General features: G+C 38.8%; 1 protein-coding gene across 1 annotated transcript; it reads right to left on the bottom strand.

Moving 5' to 3' along the window:
* Nucleotides 1–162: 162 nt before the first annotated feature.
* Nucleotides 163–17,334, bottom strand: TSPAN8 (tetraspanin 8). The gene is made up of 8 exons (NM_001199650.2): nt 17,138–17,334; nt 12,951–13,013; nt 10,035–10,166; nt 9,375–9,449; nt 9,182–9,289; nt 5,523–5,672; nt 3,043–3,126; nt 163–454 (listed from the first exon to the last, which is right to left on the bottom strand). The coding sequence occupies exons 1-8, from the start codon at nt 17,195–17,197 to the stop codon at nt 401–403; spliced, it is 726 nt and encodes a 241-aa protein (NP_001186579.1). The 5' UTR covers nt 17,198–17,334; the 3' UTR covers nt 163–400.
* Nucleotides 17,335–24,781: the final 7,447 nt, after the last annotated feature.

Here is a 24,781-nt window from a genome sequence, read left to right on the forward strand (position 1 = left end):
ACCAGGCACTTCCCTTGAGGTTTGGGCCTGTGATTGGGCCCAGATTTTTGTTTGTGATGATTCTGCTATGAGTGGTGTGATAGCTATGCGGACATATCGCGTGGCGAGCTCAAATCTCAACATGACTTAAATGTTATCTTCAGACAAAATAAACTCATCAGAAACACAAAGAAAGACATTTATTGCAAATAAAAATTCACATTCACATCATTAAATCTTACAAAGTGTAAGGAGGTCATTTTGCAAACTGTGATGTATCTGTGTGTACAGTGGGTGCCATTTTCATCAGAACAGCTGCCTGGGACATGCATATATTTATCAGAAGGTGCCAAGGCAAATATCTCTCTATCTACAAAGGTTTCAAATTGGCTGATGACATTGCTCTGACACTTCCACATTTTCATTTTCTCTGTATCTGGCAGTAGAGGCACATAGAAAACACCAAACCAAGAACCTGGAAAAAAAAAAACATTTCTGGTATTACTTGGCAGTCCTAAAAATCCCAAGATACAACTGATACACAGAGGGAACATTTTGTTTGCAAATGTCTTGGATTCACATGCAGGCTAAATCTGCTATGCAGATCTTTTCCAACGTAATTTTTTAAGAACATGACTGTAGAATATTGCCATTTAAGTGAAATTGTTATGTACCACAGGTAGGACTGCAGATAAAATGGAAAATTTTCATTTGTTTGAAAGATGGATTGAGTTTGTGAATGGGGAGTGCTGTAACTCTAGAATTTTAAAATGTTCAAGAAACTCAGAAAAAAATTAAATATTTAATTTTCTAAGAAATTCAGAGGAACTTTCTGATTCCATTGAGTATTCTAAGGGTAATTTCCCTTTGAAATTTCTCTTTTCTTCTGCCACAATCAATAGCAGATATTTTCTCACAATTCCCAGAACATTGTTCAAGAAGAGGCAATTAGTCTCTACATATGTTCACAAGTGTGTATGTACACAGGCATACGTCCATACACACGCACTTAGCCCATCTTTACTGACTGGCAAAAGATCATGCAACAGTTATTTTATATTCATCACTAATAGAATTGGGGTAGAAACTCCAAGTCCACTAAAGAAGGAAAAAAAAGTATTGGTAAGATCACATTCTATGGTAGGAATTACTGAGTGAAATTGCACAACCTGTGACAAACTGGCAAGATGAAATCAAAAATCTTCCTTCTGTGATTTAAAATTAAACAACCTGTAAAAGCATAATTCAAGATAGGAAAGTATCCAAATGATATTTATGAAGCAGTGAATCCCCAGGTGCTTCATCTCCTCTCAAGGAGGAGACTGTGGAGCACACAGAACATGTGAGTACAAGCAAGTCAAGGGTTTGCGCTTACAGCTGGAAGAAGCCAGCATGGTATGCCATGTCCACATCTGCACTTGTACCCAAGTGAAACTGGGCCATTTTTTCTCAGAATTATTTCCTCTAACAGAATGACCTGAAACCATCAACAGTCCACAACAAAGTGTATGATGGAACAGGCAGAGGGGGAAGGCTAAGGAAGAGCACTTTCCCTTGTCCATTTCTTTTTATTTGATGTTTTCAAGAGGGCAGAGATGGCTAAGCATGTGGCCTTTTATTTGCTGTTACTTGAGATATATAATTTAATATCTTTGTGAAGGCTAAATCTTCAGCGAGTGTGAATTGCCAGTTGACAGTTTGTGCCAGCTGACAATTTGTGCCAGCTGAGGCTGTTCTCATACTGTTTACTCTTTCTGTTTTCTAATCTTTTTATGATTGAGAGAGGCAATCACCATGGCAAAATAATAACTAGAGGAAAGGGAAGAATGATGGCCAATGAACCAGAGGCTGTAACAAATATGACTGCAGTAACTAGAGCAAAGTGACTTATGACTTTCGCGATGGATATATAATTTTATATTTAGATAACATTTTTAAAGACCTTCCTTTAATTCTTCTTATATTTATTTCATTTATTTCCCCCCAAACTCTACATATGGGGAGGAGACCTGATCCCTCACATATAGCAACTTAAATAACATGAGGTCTGTGCAGGGTAACAGTCTTCTGTCCTCCTGTCATCTCGCAGTGCTGCAGCTGCGTAACTGTTCCCTGCTTACAATTATTTTCCTGGAAGTGTATATCAGAGCCGGGGCTCTAGCCCACTCTCATAACATGAATAATAGCTCTCTGCCAATGACGTTAAGAAGTTTTCACTCAGAATAACAAACTGAACTCTGCACAGCAATCTTCGTCATTCTGCTTTTCCCTCAAACATCCATCTGCGGGAGGGGGTTGGGGAGGAGGGAAACCACACAGGAATAGTGAAAAGAATGAAAATGACCAAAGAAAGCGACATGATGAAATCCCCTGCTTCTTTGCCATTTTATCCTAATCAAAGCTTATCATTCATCAAGTAGCTGACTGCATCACCTCATTGTTTTTCCTCTTTCTGGAGGAAAATTTACATGTTAGTCTTCAATGAATGATGAAGAAATTAAAGTGCTCACGTTCCACATTTTTTTACACACTTGGATATATGGAGCAGTGCAGGTGTGTACTCAGGCACATTCACACATCATCTTGATGGTTAAATTATGCCCTCAGAAGAATAATTGCATATCGTAATTCTCCATAATAAGAGTATGTATTTTACAAAGTTTTCGCATAGGATGTCTTTTTCCTCCCGTGTAGAAGGGAAAGAGAAGAACAGCTACTTTGCCTCTTGAGTGTCTGAGGCTGGGATTCTGCACACCCCTCTGTCCACTGGGCATGCTGTCAAGCCATTGCCCGGCTCCAGGCCGGTCTGATCTTTGCAGAAAAAAGTGTGGTGAGATATGCTTATACAGACAACAGGGTGGTCTGGTCCCACCTGAGTTTCTCAACTCAGCAACCATATGCAGTTTAAAGGAAATAACAGTAAGACTGTAGCTAAGATTAGAAATGATTGTCCCTTGTCTATTAATTGAGCAAACCAAGTGTTCTAATCCTACTCCCAGTGTATTTCTAAGTAGGACATACTGCTTGCCAACCACTAAATACTTTAATAGTATATACTGGTACCTCAATAACTGCCATTCCAAATGCGATCCCCATAATTATGTCCATATTTGTCTGAAGGAAATTGAGAATCACTGTTTTACAAGGCTGAAAAATAAAATAAAACAATGAATCATAGGTAAACAGCATTATCCTGAGGTTATTAGAAGAATTTCCTCTAAAATATCTTCTCTCTACGTGGAGGCAAAATGATTTGAATTTACTCTGGGTCATTGTTAACAATAACACAGCTGTTTGTACCTTGTGTTATGAGACAGATATCTAGCCCCTGCCTTCCCAAATATAAATCATAGAATCATAGAGTTGCTAAGGTTGGAAAAGATCCACAGGATCATCCAGTCCAACCATTTGTTCGCCCTTCACCAATGGTTCTCACTAAACCATGTCCCTCAACACAACATCCAAATGTTCTTTGAACACCACCAGGGTCAGTGACTCCACCATCTCTCTGGGCAGCCCATTCCAGTGCCTGACCACCCTTTCAGAGAAGTAGCATTTCCTAATGCCCAGCCTGAATCTTCCCTGGCGCAGCTTGAAGCCATTCCCTCTAGTCCTATCACTAGTCACCCGAGAGAAGAGGCTGACCCCCCAGCTCACTACAGCCTCCCTTCAGGTAGTTACAGAGAGCAATAAGGTCTCCCCTGAGCCTCCTCTTCTCTAGACTGAACAATCGCAGCTCCTTCAGCCGCTCCTCATAAGGCCTGTGCTCCAGACCCCTCACCAGCTTTGTTGCCCACCTCTGGACACACTCCAGGGCCTCGATGTCTTTCTTACAGTGAGGGGCCCAAAACTGTACACAGTACTTGAGGTGCAGCCTCACCAGTGCTGAGTACAGGGGGATGATAAAGATGAATTGGACTTTATTTTCCCACTAATCTGGTCTTTTAGTTTGAGACCTCAAAGCCTGTTAGTAAGATCAGCCTCAACTAACTATATTTGGATATGGACCCAAACTTAAAAATTAATTTTGACAAATGATTGATGGTCTTGGTCTGATTGAAAGGAAGAGAATGATCATACCCGAAGTATATATATATATAAAGCTACTGTCCTTATTTATAAATGCATACTTTTGTTCTTATAAGGACTATGTGTCCTTCAGATGTTGACAATACTCCTTTTGCAAACTGTGAAGCCAAGTACAGCTTAAATCCATCACAACTACAGTTCTGTTCCAATACTACACATACTACCACAAAAAATAATGCATAGTTATATGTTTTCACCATATTTCCTCCACAGTAAACACATAGGTCCTTTCCTTCCAATCCTTCTAAAAACCTCTTATGTAGGCTGACTCAGAACTGCACTTTTTTTCCTGGATGACAAGAGTTGAATGTCTTTACTAGAATCTAACACCACCATGAAATCTGTGTGTTCATGTGAGCAATATCTTGCACCTGCAATAATTTCACTGATGGTTTCTTATGTGTTCTTTGAGGGTTTGCCTGAGGCCCAAGAGACATAAAAATGTGGCCGAAACACCCTGTTTTCATACATTATTTCCAGATTGGGTTTTGGCATTCTCTACTTAACCAGAGTTTTCCCATACTTTAAAACAGTATTTGCTTCCATGAGACTATGTGGTGAAGAAATCCATGTTCAGGCAAGACATTTAGAAGAGTATACAATTAGCTTTGGACATTTGCTAGAAGTTGCTTTGCACTAGATGCAGATCAGTGAACTTCATGTCACCAGCATTTTAAAATTGCAGCTAGTTGGCCTAGTCTTCTACTATTTTTTCCCTGCTTTTCTTTGCATACACAGAGTTACATTTCCATGTAAAGAGACAGATAAATTGTGAAATAAATTGAGATTTCTGCTGCCCACCCACCAATTTTTGTGTATACTTTTCTGTTACACATCACCAGGCATTTTTTCCTTATTATTATATTAATTGCGACAAGCCTTTCAAAAGACCATAGTTGCAAATGATGCTTTGAGTGTGCTGCCAGGAGGCCTAGAACATATAAAGTGTCCTTTTAATCGATTCTGCAAAATGAGCATGTTTTTTAGTAAAGGGCTAAAAAAACCCAAGGTCCTGCATTTAATATGCTCGCTTTTCAATATGTCTTAACCTCTGAGTCAACATGTCTAACACCAAAATGAGCTCTGGTGGGAGCATCACCTTCCAAGTGAAAAGTGAGATCCAAAGAGTAGCTGACCTGTTACTCTGATCCAGAGGTATACACCGACCCTGAAGCCATAGTAGCAGTTTTTACCCATATAACTACACTGAATTCTGGAGTCCTATATGTAGTGGAGTGCACAGCTGAAATGGACATCTCAGGAAGAGGAAGAAGCCGTGTGTTTCAGGTATGCAAAGTAATTAAACAACAGTTGGTGTGGAGGTAATTCTGGCTAACAAAGAAAAGGCTAAACTTTGTCTTTTTGGGAAGAGATACAATGGTTGTCTATGCCAGTCACAACCCTCTTAAGACCTCTTTTTTGGATGGAATAGTGGAATGTTGTACTTTTCTTACCTCTTTAAAAACATATCTGCCTTGAAAATAGGTGCAGAGGTTTTCTTCTTGATACTTTCGTTCACATTCACAGACTGCTTTGCCATCAATAACAAGATTATAATTGTTTCCCCAGTCTGTAATCCCATCGACTATACCACAGCAATGACCCTGCAAAAATACAGGAAACGGGAAAATAAGGAAAAATATGGTGGCTTATCGTGAGGAGAGGGAAGGAAGGGAAGCTGAGAGGAACAACAATTTCCTTTCATCTTTTTCTATATGGACATTTTCCAGATTGATATCTGTGTCAAACATCCCTTACATTTCCAAACCAGTTATGAGAATGTGTGAGTACAAGTTCTAAATAAATAAATAAATAGAAAAAAATAAAAAAGAGTGAAAACACCAGGTTGTCAATATTGGCCTGGAGTACCACCCGTATGAGGAAAGGCTGAGTAACCTGGGTCTGTTCAGCACGGGGAAAAGAAGACTGAGGAGGGTCTGATAAATGTTTATAAATATCTAAATAGAGGTGAGAGGCAAATGGCTGAGGCCAGGTTCTTTTTGGTGGTGTGTAGTGACAGGAAAAGGAGTAAAGGCTTATAAGTTGAACATAGGAAGTTCCATACAAATATTCGGAAGAACTTATTTATGGTAAGGGTGGGGGAGCACTAGAACAGGTTGTCCAGAGAGGGTGTGGAGTCTCCTTCTCTGGAGATACTCAAGATCTGGCAGGATGCCTACCTGTGTGACCTATTGTAGGGTACCTGCTTTAGCAGGCGGGTTGAACTCAATGTTCTCTTGAGGTCCCTTCCAACCCCCACAATTCTGTGATTCTATGTGTAATATACAGTGATCAAAAACATTAAGATACTGTAAAGCCAGTAATTACCAACGCTAGAATACAGCACGGATCAATGCTAGGTATTTTATGTTTTTGGAATCAAGCCTTCTCTCTCAGCATGTGGTAAGTAACAACTACAGTAAAACATATCTTGAAAAGCTAGGCTGAAAAAAAGTAATATTGAGGCACAAAAAAAGCCCTGTGATATCTAGAAAAACAACCATTTTTAATAATGATTAGCCCTTTAAATTAGAAATGGACTGAGAGGCTGGGACTCCATGTGGGGTTTGTGAAACCAGGTGCAGTTTCACTTCATGTTCTACTTTATTCAAGCCACTGAAGCTCAGGGACACAGACTTGCATTTGTGTCCTCCCTCTTAAAACATTAAAACAAAGGCTATTGGGCACAATAAAGGAAACCTATTCTATTTAAACATTAATACAGTAATTATGAGATTTTTTGTCTTGTTCACCTTTCAGCCATCCCTCTAGGAAGGTGTTTATTATATCAGGAGAAATAAATTGGCTTAAAAGCAGAGAAAAGAGCTGGAGATGAAATGGAAAAGAAACAAGCGTAATATAAGCTACCTAAATATTACTTCTCAGTTCCTTTCCTTTCACACCAGCAGCCTTTAAAAATACAGGAATCTTTAAAGCCTACACATCGAATTAATCTCCCATTAGGGAGCAAGAAAAAAGCAACAGACGTTTTTCAGTGTATAGAAACAGGTGACAGTAAGAGCATGGTGGGGACACACACCATAAATTATAATTGTGAAATTCAGGGGTATTCTCTGTGTGATGCCCAGCACCAGGATGGTACAAAGTGTCCACCTTCCGGCATCCTGCAGGTGGGAGAAGTCAGAGCATTTATAAACACAGAGAAAACAAGTCAAAACAAAACTTCCACGTGAAATGCACTGTTCAAGTTTTCCTGGTCTAATTTTCTTGACTAAAGAGCGTTGGATAGTTCTTAGCTGGGATACACTGAAGGGAACAGCTTCCCTTCAAAAGGGAAATTTGTAACAAAGGAGAAACAAGCCTTCTCACTAAGAAGCTTATCTATCTGTCAGTCGTATTTCTTGGGAACAGCTGTTAAGGGAAAGCAGGCCTTTCAGCACCACAGTGATGAGACAAGCTCCATGTGTGCCCCAGGTGCAAGAGATGGCCTTCTTGGAGGAGAACAAAACCCTCCCCTGGAGCAGGAGCCATCCAGCTCTGAGATAACACCTCAGAGAGGGCCTGTGGAGGGTTGATTTCAGGCTAGGAGAGAAAGTGATAGTGAGGATTAGCAGAGTTTGTTAAAATCTTATCACTATTAAAGGACTTGTAAAAAAGAAGGCTAATTTCTTTAGGTACTAAGTACCTAATCTTCTATATTAAAGAGAAACATGGTAGTTTGAGCAGGAAAGGAAGATCTGGAGGTCAAGAAATACTGCTGAAACCATTCCGATATTAGAACAGTCCATCATCAGTCCAAACTAAAGCAAATGCCATTTTCTTGGAGCTAAAATGATCTTTGGAAACTGAAAAATTCCTGCAGTACTTCCAAGAAGAAACAAGTGTTGTATATTTTTTCCCAGTGTGAACAGAAATCTTTAACTCTTAAATCTTTAATTGAACTAACTTGTTTAAGTAATAAATACTTCTCAAAGAAATTAATCTTCTTAAATAAATTAACCTGGTTGAAGCTCTGAGTGAGTCCAGGTACAGTCTGAAATAACAGAATAAAATCAGCACTCCAACCTACCCTTACAACAGCACCTTGCTTCAAATAGATAATCAAATTGTACTTAGTAGGTAACCATGGCTAGAACAGAATCTGTACTTTATAAAATGCGTAACTTCCACTGTCATAATCAAAACTGTGGAAGAATGACAATACTAGCATCAAACAACAGTCTCATAGCAGTAGATTTATAACCAAGATGCAAATCTGATTTCTTGGATCCTAATTGCTATTTGAGTCTACTTATTTGATCTGTCCCACTGCATGGAGAATTACAAACCTTTAAAGTATACTTCCTCTAACATACGCACAAAATTTATCTAGTAATCCACATTCAGACTGCTAGAATGACAAAATATGCAAAAAAACCTTCACCAACACACCACAAAGAGCAAATGAAAAGACATGCTGAGTTTCAAACTTCCATTATCGATTATGGGGCTTCCAAATCCAATAGGCATGCTCTACACACCCTCTGAGTTCTGCAGTATTCCCACCAGTGTAATGAGCACATGACTTAGAAGAAGGAACTGTTAACCTCTTACAGTCACGTCACAGAATAAGGGGACATTTTTTTTTGGCTGTGTTGATTCATGTAAGAAATCTGTAATTTCTGTGAGCACACTGACAGGTTTATAATCACCAGTGTGAACTTAAGAGTTTTAAGACTTAGAGATATTTAGCCACCAATTTATTTCCTCCAGACTTTCGGAAAATTCCAATTAGAGTCATGGAGGATGTCTTCCTCTGTGAGAAATAGAGAAATGGGCTTTTAAAATCCTCATCAGCAGATCTGCCTTCATGTTATGCGTCCTGGCTCCAACCCTCTTATGAAGATTTTTGCCCCAAAACATCATAGAATTAGAATCATAGAATTGCTAAGGTTGGAAAAGACCCACAGGATCATCTAGTCCAAATCCATCACGGAAAGCCCATGCCATACTGACAGAGAAGAAACCCCTTTTGCAGTGTTTTAATTTTTAAGTCAGAATCTTTCCTATCCCCATGGAATGAAATTCAAATTTATGGCAGAATAGCCATAAGATGAAGCTTAGAGACAGAACAGATAGCAACAAACCCCACTTTTTATTACATTTTACTTACCTGTAGCTGAAACTTCTGCAATGACTCTTGAACTTGTTTTGCATTTTCTGTATTTTCTTTCAGTAAATTAGCAGCCTCCGTAATTACCAGGTTAAAGCCCTCCTCAAGCTGCAAGTTCAAATAACTTATTAGTTTTCTACGGAGAAACAAAACTTTGTGGAGACTTTAGTGAAAATTCAGAATAATACTGTACCTGAGGTTTGTACACTGCTCCTAAAATACCCCCTGTGACTTGAAGGATCAGGATCAGCAGCAGTCCAATAAAAAACTAGGAAGAAAACAAAAGGGAGATAAAACTATAATAATTTTGACTGAGATGCTCTCATTCATTTTAGGTGAAAATTAATCTCTCGTTTGCCTCAACAAACATTTTGGTAGAAGGAATGGAAGTTTCAGTCGGTTCCTTCTTTGGATATGAGAAAGGGATAGTCTTGAGACAAGGTGTGTGCCTCACCATCAGCTGGTCATCAAAATAAGGCACACAGTGGAACAGTGGCATGATGGGCAGCACGTAGCTGGGAGATGCTGAGGACAAGGAAAACATTCTGGGAGGAGTAGTGATGGATTAACTGAGAAGAAACGCGATAGATATTGGGTTTGTATGGGGAAAAATCTAGTGACATGATCAGGCCTCTCTGGACTCTGTCTTCTATTCCATGAGAATACCCACAATTTCTTCTTCACTTGAATTCAGAAAGGGCTCAAGCACAGGGTATGCAATGAAAACACATGCACATAAATCAACATTTAATTAAATAAAAATGGCCCCATTCTCATTTGGCACTACCAACAACGTTATTTATCAAATATACCTATGGACTGGTTAAGATAGCTAAATGTTTTCTTTTCCTACCAAGAGCAGCATGCATCGGCTTTCCTTTATGGCACCACAGCACCCCAGAAATCCTAGGATCATAATGATGGAGCCCACAGCTATCAGCACATCAGCCCCGACAAACATATTGCTGTTGTTTATGTTCAAAGCCTGAAAAGAGAGGAAAAAAAATCTCTCATTGGCAAGAAATTCTTCCTAAAAACATCTGTATCACCCAGAACAAGAAAATTAATAACTGATAAATATATTGATGTGCAACCACAGAGAAGTTCTGTTCTTTGAATAAACAGATCTATAATGTTCCTTCTTAAACTTTCTGTTGGAGATCTTGGTGGAACCTGACTCTTCACAGTCCTTATCTCTGCGCAAGATGAAAGTCAGCTTCAAAGAGTAAACAAAAATCTCATTTTCAAAGTATCTTCTAGTTTGATTTCAACTGATGAATCTTTGCTTTTTTCTGCAAGTAGAAAAGACTGATTATCTTGAAATCTCCCCCACATTAGCCAAAAGTTAAATAAACAAAATCTCTGTGGAATACACTCTGTGGCTTTTCCTGAGAGAACATTTCTAAGAGTAATGCTGGATATACCAGGGAAAGAGTTAGATATATTTTCCAAAGCAGTTTTCTCTTTTTTAATTTTTCTCTTTTTTTCCCTTTTCCCTTTCTTTTTCCTTTTGCTTCCCTTTTCTTTTTTTCTTTTTCCTTTTCCTTTTTTTTTTCTCTTTCTTTTTCTTTTTCTGTTACTTTTTCTCTTTCTTTTTCTTTTTTTAGGTATGTTCTTTAATAATACACTCAGAAATGAGGCCTATATTTTGATGTCTGAGACATTCAACTAAATAATTCATGTACCTCCATAATATTAAATATCAAATTATTCAGTTCCCACAGGATTGACTAAGTCCAACGGCCAAAACAGAGAAATGTTCAAAGAATATTTTCCAATGTGGCTGGTGCCAAGATTAGAAAAAATATCTGCAAGTTTTCACATACATCTTCTGATGGAAATTGCAAACATATATAGACAAGTATAATTTTAAGAATGTCTAATTCTTCCCTCCTCCAAGTTGGACAGTACCTTCTGTTATTTATTCCTAGAAAGCTCTGTTCATCTACAGCCAAATCCTTATGGTCTCTTCAATTATTACTCAGGCAAAGCGTAACACTAGTTTTGAATGGGATCTTTGCCTGCACAGAGGCAAAAATGTAAGAAAATACTTTCAATTTTAGTGCTTATTCTTAATTCACAGTTTTTGTAGAGTAACTATTGTTACTTCAGGAAACCATCATAGGACACACTTTTCTGAAAGCTTTGCTGAAGCTGGATTTTCTGAATAGAAAATTTGTTCAAAAATAAAAATAATATTGTTACAGCTTTCCAAGTTCCACTGTATTGTCTGAGCCATCATACCAGAGATGGTCATTTAGTAAGCATGGAAACTTTAGCTTCTGTAAAATGTGGACTAAGGAGGGAAATCTGTCATTCTGCAGCAAAGAGTGGCTGAGAATTCCACAATTACCTAAATTACCTAAAATCACAACATTGTTGTGAATCAAATCCCATTATATCCATTCTCTACCAGACATGAGACATCTTGGACAGGCTGAAGTCAACAGCATCATCAGCCAAATGGAAGAAATATATAAAGCTCTCTTCTTATCCCCAACATCTTTTGATTTCTAGATACACTGAAACAAAAATTACTGTTCATAACTGATGCGCTGTGGTAGAGCAGCACAGGAGTAACCTGCTTATTGTATCTTAAAGGCTCAACTTGAAATCTGGAAAAAAAAAATGCTTTATGTAACACCTCATCATTTTTCTCATTACCACAGAGAGGGGATAGAAAACTTGTTGGCAATTAAGATACCAGTTCCACTGAGAGCATATTTGGCAAAAGGCTGGCAGGGCACACAATACTAAAGAGGAACCTTTGCACCAACTGGAGCAGCTTCTGGTGCATTTCTGGAAGATCAAGGGGCTCCTCAAGGCTGTATTTCTATAGCTTTGCAGGAAAGGAAAGTCGTAACATCTGAGGTAGTTTAATTCCCAAAATAAATTCCAGGAGGGGGACTCCAGGATTTTTTACTCCCCTTTGGGAGACTTATTAGTTATTTTGAAATATTTCCACATAAGTATGAGCAAAAAGAGTAACATATTTTTAGGGAGCCACTGAAAACAAAAAAGAAAAATCCTTGCTTCCTTTCAGAATTACATTTATTGGGAAAATAAGTATTACATTATTGAAGATAGCAAGGAAGGTAAAAATATTCCCTAAAAACATATAAATGCAACCCTAGGAATATACGGCTATACAATTCCAATGGAGAAGGACACTGAAAGGTCTAAGTTTTTCACACAGAGGGTGGTGACACACTGGAACAGGTTGCCCAAGGAGGTTGTGGATGCCCCACTCCTGGGGGCATTCAAGGCCAGGCTGGACGTGGCTCTGGGCAGCCTGGTCTCATGGCTGGTGACCCTGCCCACGGCACCGGGGTTGAAACTAGATGATCATTGTGGTCCTTTTCAACCCAGGCCATTCTATGGTTCTATGATTCTGTGATTCTATGATATGCTCAAGACTTCTCATTATTTTCTCTGATGCTGAAATCAATAACAAAACCATCATTATTTGTCATTTATGAAAAAAGAGATCCACATTTTCCAACAGAAATCAGTGTGAAACTGCAAGAAATTAGATTAGCAACACTAGAAAGCCCTTTTTGTTATTACATGTCCATGCTTATATCAACCACTTTTTCTGAATATGTGCACCATCTTTTTTTTCTTAAACTTTATAAAATGTATTTATCTTTGCCCTCACAAATCACCTGAGTGAAAGTACTACACATCTGTGGAAATGCAATTGGGAAATTAGTGTCTATACAGTAGCTTCCATGTTTTACGCAAGTCATGCATGACTGCATATGTTTACCTCTTGAGCATCTTTGTTAACACGTATCCATATAGAGACTCCCAGAATAATGCAACCACACACCTGTGGGAGAAAATAAACAATATTTAGAAAGATCAACAGTTTTAGATTAAAGTCCAGCATCCAAACTGCACCAGGTGTTGGCCAAAATTCTGAAATAAGTTCTTCGACAGGGTGAAAGAAACACGAATTGCCAGAGCTTAGAATACTGATTCATATCCAAGAAACTTCATAAGAATAGCTAAAATTTCAGTTATGCACCAAATCCCTGATGTTTCCACCCCAGAGGAACCATCATTTCCTTGATGATTTATGCATGTGGTTGGGAAGCACACAGAAATTCTGTCAGATGAGAGAAGGCTATAAATTGCTATAGTATGTATATAACATGACTGTAAAGAACATTGTTTCTTGTATAATGGAAACAAGAGATTTGATAAGGAATGCTGGTACAACTGCTATTGCGAGAGTTATTCAGGACGTATATCTTTAGACGTATGCTCTATGGTAAAACTATCAGGAGCAATTCTAACAGTCTCCCCGCTTTCTATATTGCAAAAATATCCGGCCAACTTCAACTCTTAGACCATTCCTTGAATAAATTGAGCATTATGGTAGTTATTATTTCCATTTTTTTAATAGAAAATATCCTTACTCTGTCTCGTACCTGTGAAACTTAGACATCTAAGTCTAAACCTTCTGGCTTGTCATGGACACATATCCTCAAATGAGTTAAATCACTCACTGGTGCTACCAATTTCTTTCTTCTGGCTATAAAAGAAGCCCGGACTGAATTGCTTTAAGATGTCAAAGTCAAGGCAGATGAACCCCAGATCCAGACATATTCCCTAAACATCCATCATTCTCTAATTCTGTTGATCTTTGAGGTACTCTTCTACCTTGTGCCAGCCACAACATTGCTTGCCCTGTCTGTAGTAATTCTTACAAAGAATTTCTCTTTATTAGCAAGCGTTGGAAACGTCTAATTAAAGATCTAATCATATATGAAGACTGTACCACCTGAGAGGACTAGTAGGAAAGATAAATTATGGAGGATCAGAGACGAGCAAGATTCAGAACTTGTATGGATTTGATACTTGAGTGAGAAATGGCTCTGAAATATGGTTACAAACTTCCCATGAAAACTGGGACTATTTCTAACCTTTTAAAATTAAAAAAGCTATTTTTAAATGTTTAAGATAATTTTCCTTAGAAAATGTTTTCCCTCAAAAAGACTCATATAATATTCAGCATCAAAAATCATAACGACTTTAGCAGATTATTTAATATGGAACACTGCCAGCCCTCAGACATGAGTATCACACATTTTCTTGCTCTAAGTAAAGCTCCTATAAGTATGTTTTAAACATGAAAAAGAAAGTTGTACAATCGATGACAGCTATATCATGTTATCAAATTTAACTAGAACTCCCCGCTGAAATCATCTGAATCCCACTGAATCTGCCTAGAAACTGATGGTATCACATGACTCTGTATTTGGGTCTTGTTCAGCAGCATTATGTGAACCATGTCACTGTGCATCAAACGTGTTCTTGCTAATGTGAAAAATTTCCACTGAAGCAGCTATTACTGCAAATCCAAACAAAATTTGGCCTATTGCCTTATTTTTTATACAGGACCTCCCATAAAAATGCAGCACAGCAGTAGAAGCAAATAAAGCTGAACATGCAGGAGCTTACCAATATTTATCTACTCTACTTTAGCTACTCAAAAAAAATATATAATTTTTAAATTAAAATTTTCAGTAATGTGTATGTTTTTTAATTATATAAAAAGACTTACTATAGACTTGTACAAATGTTAAATTTCAGTAAAATTCTAATGTCTTGTTTATTTTCAACATTGTACGCACAAAGTGTACAAGAACACACAAAGAATAAAACTGAGAGTCCGAGTCAAATAGTTCTCTTCTCAAAGATCCAAAATTAAACACTTTGTATTTGTTGCAATGATCCCTCCTAATTATTAGGCTTTTGTTAAAATAAAATTTCAACTAAAGAAGCTTTCATTTTTAGTGATCTGGTATTTTTGTCTGGAACAAAATGATTCTCATTTTCCCAACACTGGAAGGGATATATTGGGCCACCGATGTAGTATTTTTTCTGATGTAAGACATGAAGAAGGAGTCACTTTGGCTGCAGTATGATCAAAAATTCAAAATAAAAAAAAAAATGGCTCAAGTGATCAAAAGTTGCTCAGTTGCCAATCAGGCAATCGGGTTGCCTCAAACTAGGGATCTCATTTTGCACAGTTGGTGCCAAAAATGGAAATTCAACACTTGTGCATGGTGTGGAGTACCAGAGGCTTTACAAATGAGGGTGGCAGGTGAGGCTGGGCAGCCTGAAAATGCTGAAAAAAAAAAGAGAGAGGAAAAATCTGACCTAATTGTCAGGTTTAATGCACCAAACTGTCAAGATTAGGCCAGGTTGAAGGCCAAGCTGGATGGAGCCCTGGGCAGCCGGATCTCATGGGTGGCAACCAACCCACAGCAAGGAGCTGGAACTTGGTGGTCTCTAAAGTCCCGTCCAACCTAAGCCATTCTGTGATTCATTCTATGATTCTGTAACTATTAAAAACTCCAGATATGCACCCAACTTCAAAGCACAGATCTCCAGAACGCACACTCAGATTCCTTTCCCCTGACAGGAAAGATGCAAATCTTTCTCTTATCCCCAGGGGCACACAGTGCACAATGCATGGGGACAAGGAGAGCTAGACCAAAGCCACTTTGCAGGTCTGACATAACCTTTTCCAGGGCTTTGACACTCCAGAGTACGTTGTAAGAACTGCTGCAAAAAAAGGCACAGGAAGACTGGATAAGCCTGTTCCTGAGCTCCCAAGGTGGGGACACTCCCAGAGAGATCACAGAGGGTTTAAAACAAAAGGACACCAGATAAACGTATAACCGTTGCTGTTATCTAGTTAAAGCTAAAGTCACCTTCATTTCTCCCTGTCGGTTTAATTTTCCACCTGCCCAACTTCCTTGTGCACCTGGGAGAGCAGCTGTGAGAGCAGTGGAAATTGCTGTTCCCTGTGCTTCACCACAGCAGTTTAATGATTTCCAGGATTAGAGACAGGAGTGTAATTCAAAGAATTCATTTTCATTGTACTCTAACCGCATTCCTGTTTGCACCATGCCTATTCTCCTCTCTCTTGGTAGTGCTAACCCCTCCCTTTAAAGTAAGTCAGTATAGATGCATTTTGCGTCCTCCTTGTCGCCATTCAGGCTGCAACAGGCACAGAAAATTCTCCCAGTGTGTCTCACTCTTTTTAATGGTACCACCTTTTCACTCAGGAAACATTTCTCAAGGCAGCAGCCAGACTGTGACTGATAGTTTCACTTCTGATCTTGGTGAACCTCAGGTGAACTTGACAAACTGGTGGGAAAGCTAACAGTGAGATGGAACCATAACAGAAATAATCTTTTACTCAAAGCTTCTTGAAATTCCAGGAGCAGAAATACTTGCAAACTGGCTGAGATGTGGCAAATAGGCAAATGTGATTTAATCTACCCTGAGAAAGATGCCTGCCATCCTGTGCCAGGCATAGGGAAGAATCCCCTTTCCTCGTATGCTGGAAGAAGCCAATCATTTCAGCATGGCTCCCATCCATACTGCCAGCCCATACCATTTCCCAGAAATTTATTGCCCACCATCAGAAACTAATTATGACACTAAGCATAAAGCAAAGAACCACAAAGAAGGATATGAAAACCATTTATCAATTAGGAGGCTAAAAATATAAGTGCATTTTCCTACACTCTGTTGCAACTATGCTTTCAGGAATTGTAGTTTGTTTGCAAAGAGCAGACCAAAAAAACAAAAAAACAAAAAAAAAACCACACAAAAAAACCAAGCAAGCAAACAAGCACAAGAGAACAACGTATGTTAAGGTAATGGAGAGTCTGTTATGTTCTGACTCAAATGAGTGATGTCCCTTGAGATGAGGGGCACGGTTCAGACAAGGAGGCAGAACTCTGGCTGTTCTACTTTTCTACATAGAGGGAAGGCATTTTTTGTAAGAAAAAGACAAAGGAAGGGCAAAAATTAAACGCTCTCCTCTCTCTGACTTAGAATCATGCTCTGGTTTCACTTATGCTCTACAGACTTCAGATAATGTTAAACACATTTAATGTGTCACTAATAACAATTTAAACACCAACTTACCCAAAATAAGAAGTTGAAGATGAACATGGAGTACTTCAAGCATCTGCTTACACCCGCCATTTTCAAGAAGCCAAGACAAAATTGAGAACTTCTGAAGAAACTTTCCTAGCAGTTTGACCTCAATAGAAAGGCTGTTCCTGTTTCTTCAAGAAACCTCTCAGACCACATCAAATGCACTGTGCTCTGCTTCTAAAGGCAAAAATTGTGACCAAGGCTTCTACAGTTATTTAAACAGTTTTCCGCAGCTAAACATTAACCAGAATGCTGGGGAAGCACTAGTAGGTGTTATCACCAAACCTAAGACTCTCAATGTGTCATTGTGTGTTGTACTTTTTAATAGTTCTGCTAGTCTTGTCCTACACCCTGAAAGTAAATAGATGGTTCAGCAAAAGCAGAAGTTGCAAGAGAAGAGGAAATTTTACAAATGTGCTTCCTTTATAACATGGAAATGATCGCGTTTCTTAATGCTTTTAAGATTCAAGGTTTACTATTTTATTGTCCACTGATTGTTGCCAAAGTTCTCTCATTGGAGTTTGCTGTCCGACTTCAGACATTCCACCAGAAAAAAAAGGAGGAAGTCTGTGATATCCCTGCAGAAGATGGGTAAGGAATCTTCCATCTTGCTATTGCAATTTTCTCCCTCTTGCTGTCTACATTTCCTCTTTTTCATCAAATCAGGACATTGGGAAACTGAGCTCTGTGGTACACAAATTCTCCTGCCATGCTGCATTGTGAACCCCAGCACAGAGATCACAGTTCTGGTGTGAGATTCAGGATGCCTCTAGGCAAAAGGAGCTTGATTTGTCTCAGAAGGTGAGGCAATAAACCTGCTTCATTAGTTTTGTCTTATGTCTTGCTGGTTTTCTTCTGTGCTCCTCAAACAGAAATCTTGAGAGAAGTATAAGTGTGTAATTGCTCTATCTTTTCTATCAACCCATTTTCTGGAGGAGTCTAATATACCAGTTCTTGGAAGGATAAGTGTCAGATACAGGTTCATCAGAAAAAAAAAAGAAGCTTTATTTTGCAGGTGAGCACAAAGAATTTAAATGAGAGAGATTAAGGACATTCTGGACTGAAGTGATTTATGAAGCTCAAGACCAGATTTAGTCTTTTACTGTTAGTTCATGTTCTTCAATTCTGTTGTCTGTATTTGAAAAAATGAAGTGCTAGTGCATAACACACCTGTAGATGGTGACAAAAAATGTGATTTACACCTGGATATTTAGGATCTAAAGAGAGGAATCTAATAAATATTTCCTCTGGCTGCTTTCTAACCCAGTTTTTAATGAAGGTGTGATGTTGAAATCCCTTCAGTTGCTTTCTCTAGTTATATTTAAAAATACATGACCTTTCCCCCTTTTAAGATATATATCTGTACCACCCTTCAACTTCCTGGGCTCTTTCTGGATTAATACACTTTAGTCCAATCCTAGGTGATCGACTTTCTGCCTAGTTTATTTCACAATAACCACATCCACTCTGAATTTGAGAATGTTCCTAAAAATAATTGCACTCATGAAATACAGATTTTGTAAGGATTGGGAGAAACAACTGTGTGGTATGGTTTAGATCGAAAGCACTCAACAAATAAGTAAGTTGAGAAATGCGGGTGTCTTTATGGAGAGATGCCATAGCCACAGATGAATCACGAGAAAATTTAAAAGGGCCATATAAAATTATACACAAAGAGCCGTGAAGGGTAATAAGAGAATCACAGATGATGCAGGACGTGGGCAGATAATCTGCAGTCAGACCATGCAATTGTAATAAACTAGCATTTTTGCAAGGGTTCAGAAAGAGCATTTGTACCCAAAACTACACAGCTATAAATCGTCACACACAGTAGATGTTCTTTAAGGCAGGCTTGAGCTGTAGCACTTTTTTTTCTGTGAAATGTTCAGTCCAGACATTCACTAAGACATCCTGGAGCTAAATCATGCAAGATTTTCAGTGCTATAGGAAGTATGCATAAACATTCATAGACCAGCCCTTCATGAAATGTTGGTGTTCTGGTAAGATCGTAGTTCCTCTGAAACCATGAAGAATGTATCTATAGTTTTCACATTTACTTATCTCTTTGGAAAAGGCAAAAATGACTTTCTTAGTACCTGCCAATTACTCCTTTATATGATGGAAAATAAGAAATAATGTCAAAGTTGAATATATTTCTTAGAGGGTTCCTAGTGTGGCTGCTGAATAAGAACCCTGTGTCTGAAGTTACTACAACCCCTACATATTTCACATTTATATTTTATGGAATTTTAAGTAAAAATATGTTGTCTAAGATTAAAGGCATGCAACCAGCTTCCATTAAGTGACAAGTATTCATGGTAAATGTTCTGTATGTGTGACTACTTCTTATTTCCTGGCTGCAAGGCGATTTTCTGTATGTCTTGGAGAAGTGAAGAAGGAGGCAAACTACAGCTTCATCAAAGGAAGAAATGTTGCCTGCAAACCTTAATCACTACTTCTCAAGCAAAATGGCTCTTGCTGCGTCTCCACCAACTGTTGAGACAATCAGATATGCCCTGCCAGCAATAAACCCTCTGTGACAGTTTGCTCAATGTCAAAGAGTTTGTGCATTCCCGTTGACTTACCTCCCCACCCCAGCGTAGGGCACAACCTGGGTGCAGTTTGGGCGGGAGCCTCTGACGCAGGACCTGGCACTCCTTGTCACCACGTGGGAGTTGTGATGACACACAGACTTTGCCTTGTGTGTCACACCAGAAACCAGATAGGGACAAGAATATTTTGACAGGAAAAAAAAAGCACAGTATTCTTGTTCTTGACCTGGAGTAAAACATCTCCTCTTTGACACTTACCAACAAGCTATGGCTGGTTTTATAATGCTTTCATCTTCCTTCTCCTCCAAGCTTTCAGCCACTTTGAGCCGTGTTTCCTGGGGCTGGCAATCCAAGAGCAGCTTCTCCAGGTCTCACACACCTCCAGGCTTTCTTCTATACATTTATTTTCCTGTAATACCATCCTTACAACCCCCTGAGTACACAAAAATTCCCATTTTCTTCTCAGAAATACTATGCAAAAACATATGCAGATGTGAGCATCCCATTCCCCCACATGTTTTTCCTCCTTCTCTCCAGCCTTAAAAGCTCTGCCTTTTTCTTCTTTTTTTTCTTTACAGCCTCCATTCCCCTTGCGAAGGGTTCCTCCACAGTCAGACTAGGTGACCAAAGTCCCTATCAGCTGATTCACTGTGTAGTCAGTTGTTCCTTGAGATCCAGACTTGAAATAACAGTTTGTACTCAGTATCAGTGAGCTTTTCAAACAGTGTGTTTGCAAACAATTTGTTTGCTGCTGGAATTCCTGTTCATCTCATTGATAGGTCAGAACAGAGCTTTACTAGGCACAAAGCTTGAAGCCTAAAATAGATCAGTTGAATTCTATTTCTACTGCACAGACAGAGCTCGCTCTATTGCAGCATTCCTTTTTTGGCAGAAGGGAAAGCTTATCTCTAGCAACCTCACCTGCTGCCCTGAGATGCACAGTTCCTTCCTGTTCCTTCACAGTGAGTTGTTCAACCATACCAAAAGAAGCAGTGGATATCATGAGCCTTTACAGTCTTTCTAATTGGGGAGCACTGGATAAAGAAGACTTCTTCAGTCCAAAAGGTAGGGCAAACACCTTTAAAACAATGCTAATGGGAGCTTCTATTTTGGTCACGGGAGGCATTTACAATAGTGGGTCTGGTTGAGACTGCAGACAGTCTACAGTACCTCATGCCTTGAGTTTAGATATAACAAATATGATATCTTATTGCAATAGCATAACATCCAGTAATACCTCAGTTATAAAACTGAAGTACAGTCCCATGCCTGACTCTTTGTAAAATCCTACAGCACCATAACAGATCATATTTATGGAGAATTACTATATATATTGCTATATATAATATATGTGGTACTGTCTAAAACAGTGAATTTATATGCAGCTTCCAGAGTCAAACAGTTAAAAGATCCCTGGCCCTAATTTTAAAGCAGCCCTGAGATGAAAGGTAAGGGTGGACAGTTTGACAAAAATAAACCTGAAAACTTGAATGACTGAAGAAAAAATTAGAAGAAACAGGATAGTAGTATTGTGTTTAATCATGTGAATCATACACTTGTCTTATGATTTTGGGTAGACTAAGACAGAGAAAACCATAAGCAGATGAATTTTTTGCAAATTTCTTCATCTCTGATGGGCCAAATAACTTGACTGAGTTCCAGGCTGATCCTATAGTTGACCGCATGATAAGGGAAAACGTGAGAATATTTTCAACCAGTGCTAGGCATGGATATGGCTGGCTAAGTCATTTCTCTAGACTGCCTCCACAGCTTCTAAGGAGTGGTGCAGCTTAACTGAAAATAGGTATTAAAATAAGCTAGCTAAACTATGCTCTTAAATGACCTATTTCTTTCTTCAGTGATCAAAAACTCGGGCCCAAAAAATTCCACTCAGCTCAGAAAACAGCACCTCTATGATATGGATCCCACCCAAGAGCCCCCTCAAAGGAAGAGCATCTCTGTTGCCTGGCAGACCCTTTCTGTTGTTAGAACGCTCTAAAGGAAGAATTTTCCTTTTAGGACCTCTTTAGTGTGTTTGAGTGATGTAAAAATTCTCTCAGACCTGAGATCTCTCGTAGCTCAGAAGTGCACTAACCCCAGCTACCTGAGCTCCAGTTCAGAACAATTTAGAATCCACTTAGCGACCTCTGCAGTCCTTTTGTGCTAAATATTGCTACTGCCTTCTCCCAGATCTTCTCCCACTACTGCACCCTAAACTAGTGTGAGGATGAACAGAATTGTTGTTCAGAGCAGGACCTGAGGCTTCTCATTTTCCAAGGGTCTGTATGAGTGAACTGGGCTCCTGTTAGTGGCATAGTGGGATCTGTTTTTTTGATATTACTCCTTTTCCTTTAAAGTAGTTAGTGTTCAGAGTCACTAACAACGTAACCCCTTATTTCATGACTTCTGTGTTCCTCGGCACTCCAGCCATTGCAGGGGAGTTGGATAACCTTCAGAGATCCTTCCCAACTCAAACAATTTTATGAGTTTATGATCCTTTAAAAAATGCAAATTGTTTATGTAATGATACAACCCAGTACATGAGTTGGTGAGAAACACAGCTCAGAAGAGTCAATGACTTTAAAGCAAACCTAGAAGTCCAATCCATATCTGTACACGCAGGGGCAAGCAAATATTGCTGTGATCCCAGCTCTGAGCTGTAAAATGAATAACTGGGTTAACCTGGTGCTCTCCCTTCTGTGTGTGACCTCGTGAACAGCTGTGTGGAGATGAAATATGTCTTACCCATGGAAGGCTCTCCAGACCAGTACTCCTGTTACCCAAGTGAGCATGTTGGCCATTGCACTGTTGTTCAAGGGTGCATTGCTCTCTTCTCCTGACCAGATTTCTCTTATTAGCATTGGAAATGTTGTTCCCAGCAGAGAGAGAAAGAGTTTAAATGGGGATATGTCTCCACAAACGTTTTCTATTCCAACAAAACAGTTTCATCAGAAAATCCCCAGCCAGCTCAGTGCTGGACTCCTGTCCAGGTGCTCTGCAGCCTGGTGCCGGCATCATTCACGTATTTCTACTTCAGAAAGCTCTGCTATCATGAACACTCTCACTTCCCCTAAAGTAGCAACTCTTTGACAAGAAAACAAACCTCATGCAGCAGGTCTGCCTCTTATTCACTCTCCTCTCAAAGGAAGTAGCCTCCTCTTCTCCTAGCTGCCAGTTTTCTTCTAAGCCCTTCATCTCAAAACTCTCTGAATTACGTTTTTAAGCTTTCATTGATATTTGGCTCATATTAAAATAAGATAAAGACCGTAAGTATGAAAAAACTCACACGCCTAACCCACACATTTCTCTTTTCACCTTCTCCCCTCGCCAGACCTTTTCATTCACTGCTAGCTTTCTCGGCTGTTATACATCCTTTTTGCTCATTTACATTCCTCATAAACTAAGCTGTTCTTTTATGTAAGGCTCATGTCAGGGATTTCCTATTTCCCAGTGCCTGGCCAGAATTAGTTTAAGCTAAACACCACTGGGTTTTAAACATTTTGTTGCTTTCTAAATGAGTTTGTCATGAATTAACATTCTAATCAGTGTCAGTAAGTGTTTCACTATCTATCCTGTAAGTATATTATTAGATCTAACTTTGTTAAGAAATTTCTTTCTAAGGAATCTATACTGAATAAAATTTTGAAGATTCGTATTATATAGGCAGTGCCCAACATATGAGAGTTGTCACTAACATAAGAAGTGATATCTTCTACCATTAAAACTTTCAGTATATCTTGAAAGTGTCTGTGTGATAAAGTACTGATGACTAGCAAGAAAGATGCCTTAAAAATAGAGAGAACACCCTTTGTCAAAGATTTTAAAGGTTTCAAATACATCTTTAGAGCATCACCTTATTTTTCAAGAGGGGTAGAGGAGCTTTTCCTGAGTGTTTCTCCTGGAAAAAGACATATATATTTTGTATTGAGGTCTAAACACCAGGAACTTGATCCTGATTTTGTTTATGCTCATGTAAATCACAAGTTGTTTATAAGGCAAGTCCCTGCCAGCACAGATTAGAACTTTTATATCCAACTTTTCTCCATGCCCCAATCTTTACTAGGGGAAAGGAATAAAACTACCAGAAAAATGTGGCACTTCCTCTCTGAATTTTCCCTCTGCTGCATTCCACCCATGGATGGGAAGAGTCTCAGACCCAAATGGTATGAGGCCCAGACAGGTATGCCGCTATTTTGTGATTCAAAAGCCAGATACTTATATGTTTGAAAATGAGAACTAGGTTATTCTCTTATCTTATAGATATCAGTTATATAACTGTAATGATACTATACATATGCTATAATGATTCTGTACTTTTGTACTTTTAATGACCTTTGTCTTGCCAGTACTATAACTGTAAAGATGCGTAAGATCATCTTGAAGATTCTTGACATCTTAGAAGAAAACTCTACATGGGCAAGCAGACCATGTGGTCACCAGTTATGTTTAGAATTAGTACATGGAAAGTACATTAACATCTGTCATGAAATTTTGCTCTAAAAACGAAAATTTGATATTTTATTTTGACAAGTGTATTTCTTCTATCTCAGGATAATGTGACACTCAATCCCCACTCTCACTGAGGCATACCTCTGTTTGGCAAAGTAAGTAAACACATACAAAAATTAGAAAACAAATGTAAGTAAGCAAGTTTTAGCTTTCAACATTATTTATCCCTTAAGTCTCACTTGGGATAAAACATCCGTGCTGTGAAGGTTGAATGGGAGCTTCTTTATTTTTCTATGGTAGATGGAGCAGTGCTATCAAAATAATGCTACACAACAAGTGAGCTGCAGGCTTCACATCCCACTGAAACTCAGAGATCCTCTGGGACTGCTCTGCCAGATGTGTATAGTCTTTTTGCAGTCTAGAGAGGCATTTCCATCAAACCTCATCTGCTCACTGACCTTCACAATCCTGCTGACATTAAACTTTGCTGGTCTGCAGTGCTCTGTGGACACTGAAGTCTCTTCTGATTCAGATAGCTGCATTGCTTTTTTAGTTTAATCCTCTGATACACAAACCTTTCATTTCTGCCCTTGAGTAATGTTTTTTTACAAAGCATGAGTATGAAAATTCT

This window comes from Gallus gallus, chromosome 1, assembly GCF_016699485.2.
Source record: "Gallus gallus isolate bGalGal1 chromosome 1, bGalGal1.mat.broiler.GRCg7b, whole genome shotgun sequence".
In the NCBI taxonomy this organism is placed as follows: Eukaryota; Metazoa; Chordata; class Aves; order Galliformes; family Phasianidae; genus Gallus; species Gallus gallus.

Coding starts and splice junctions, on each gene's coding strand:
- TSPAN8 (NM_001199650.2), bottom strand. CDS start 17,197: ATGGCGGGTGTAAGCAGATGCTTGAAGTACTCCATGTTCATCTTCAAC. Junction 10,167..12,950: donor TTAACAAAGATGCTCAAGAG/GTAAACATATGC, acceptor CTCTCTTTTCAG/GCTTTGAACATAAACAACAG. Junction 9,450..10,034: donor GCCGATGCATGCTGCTCTTG/GTAGGAAAAGAA, acceptor TTTTCTTCCTAG/TTTTTTATTGGACTGCTGCT.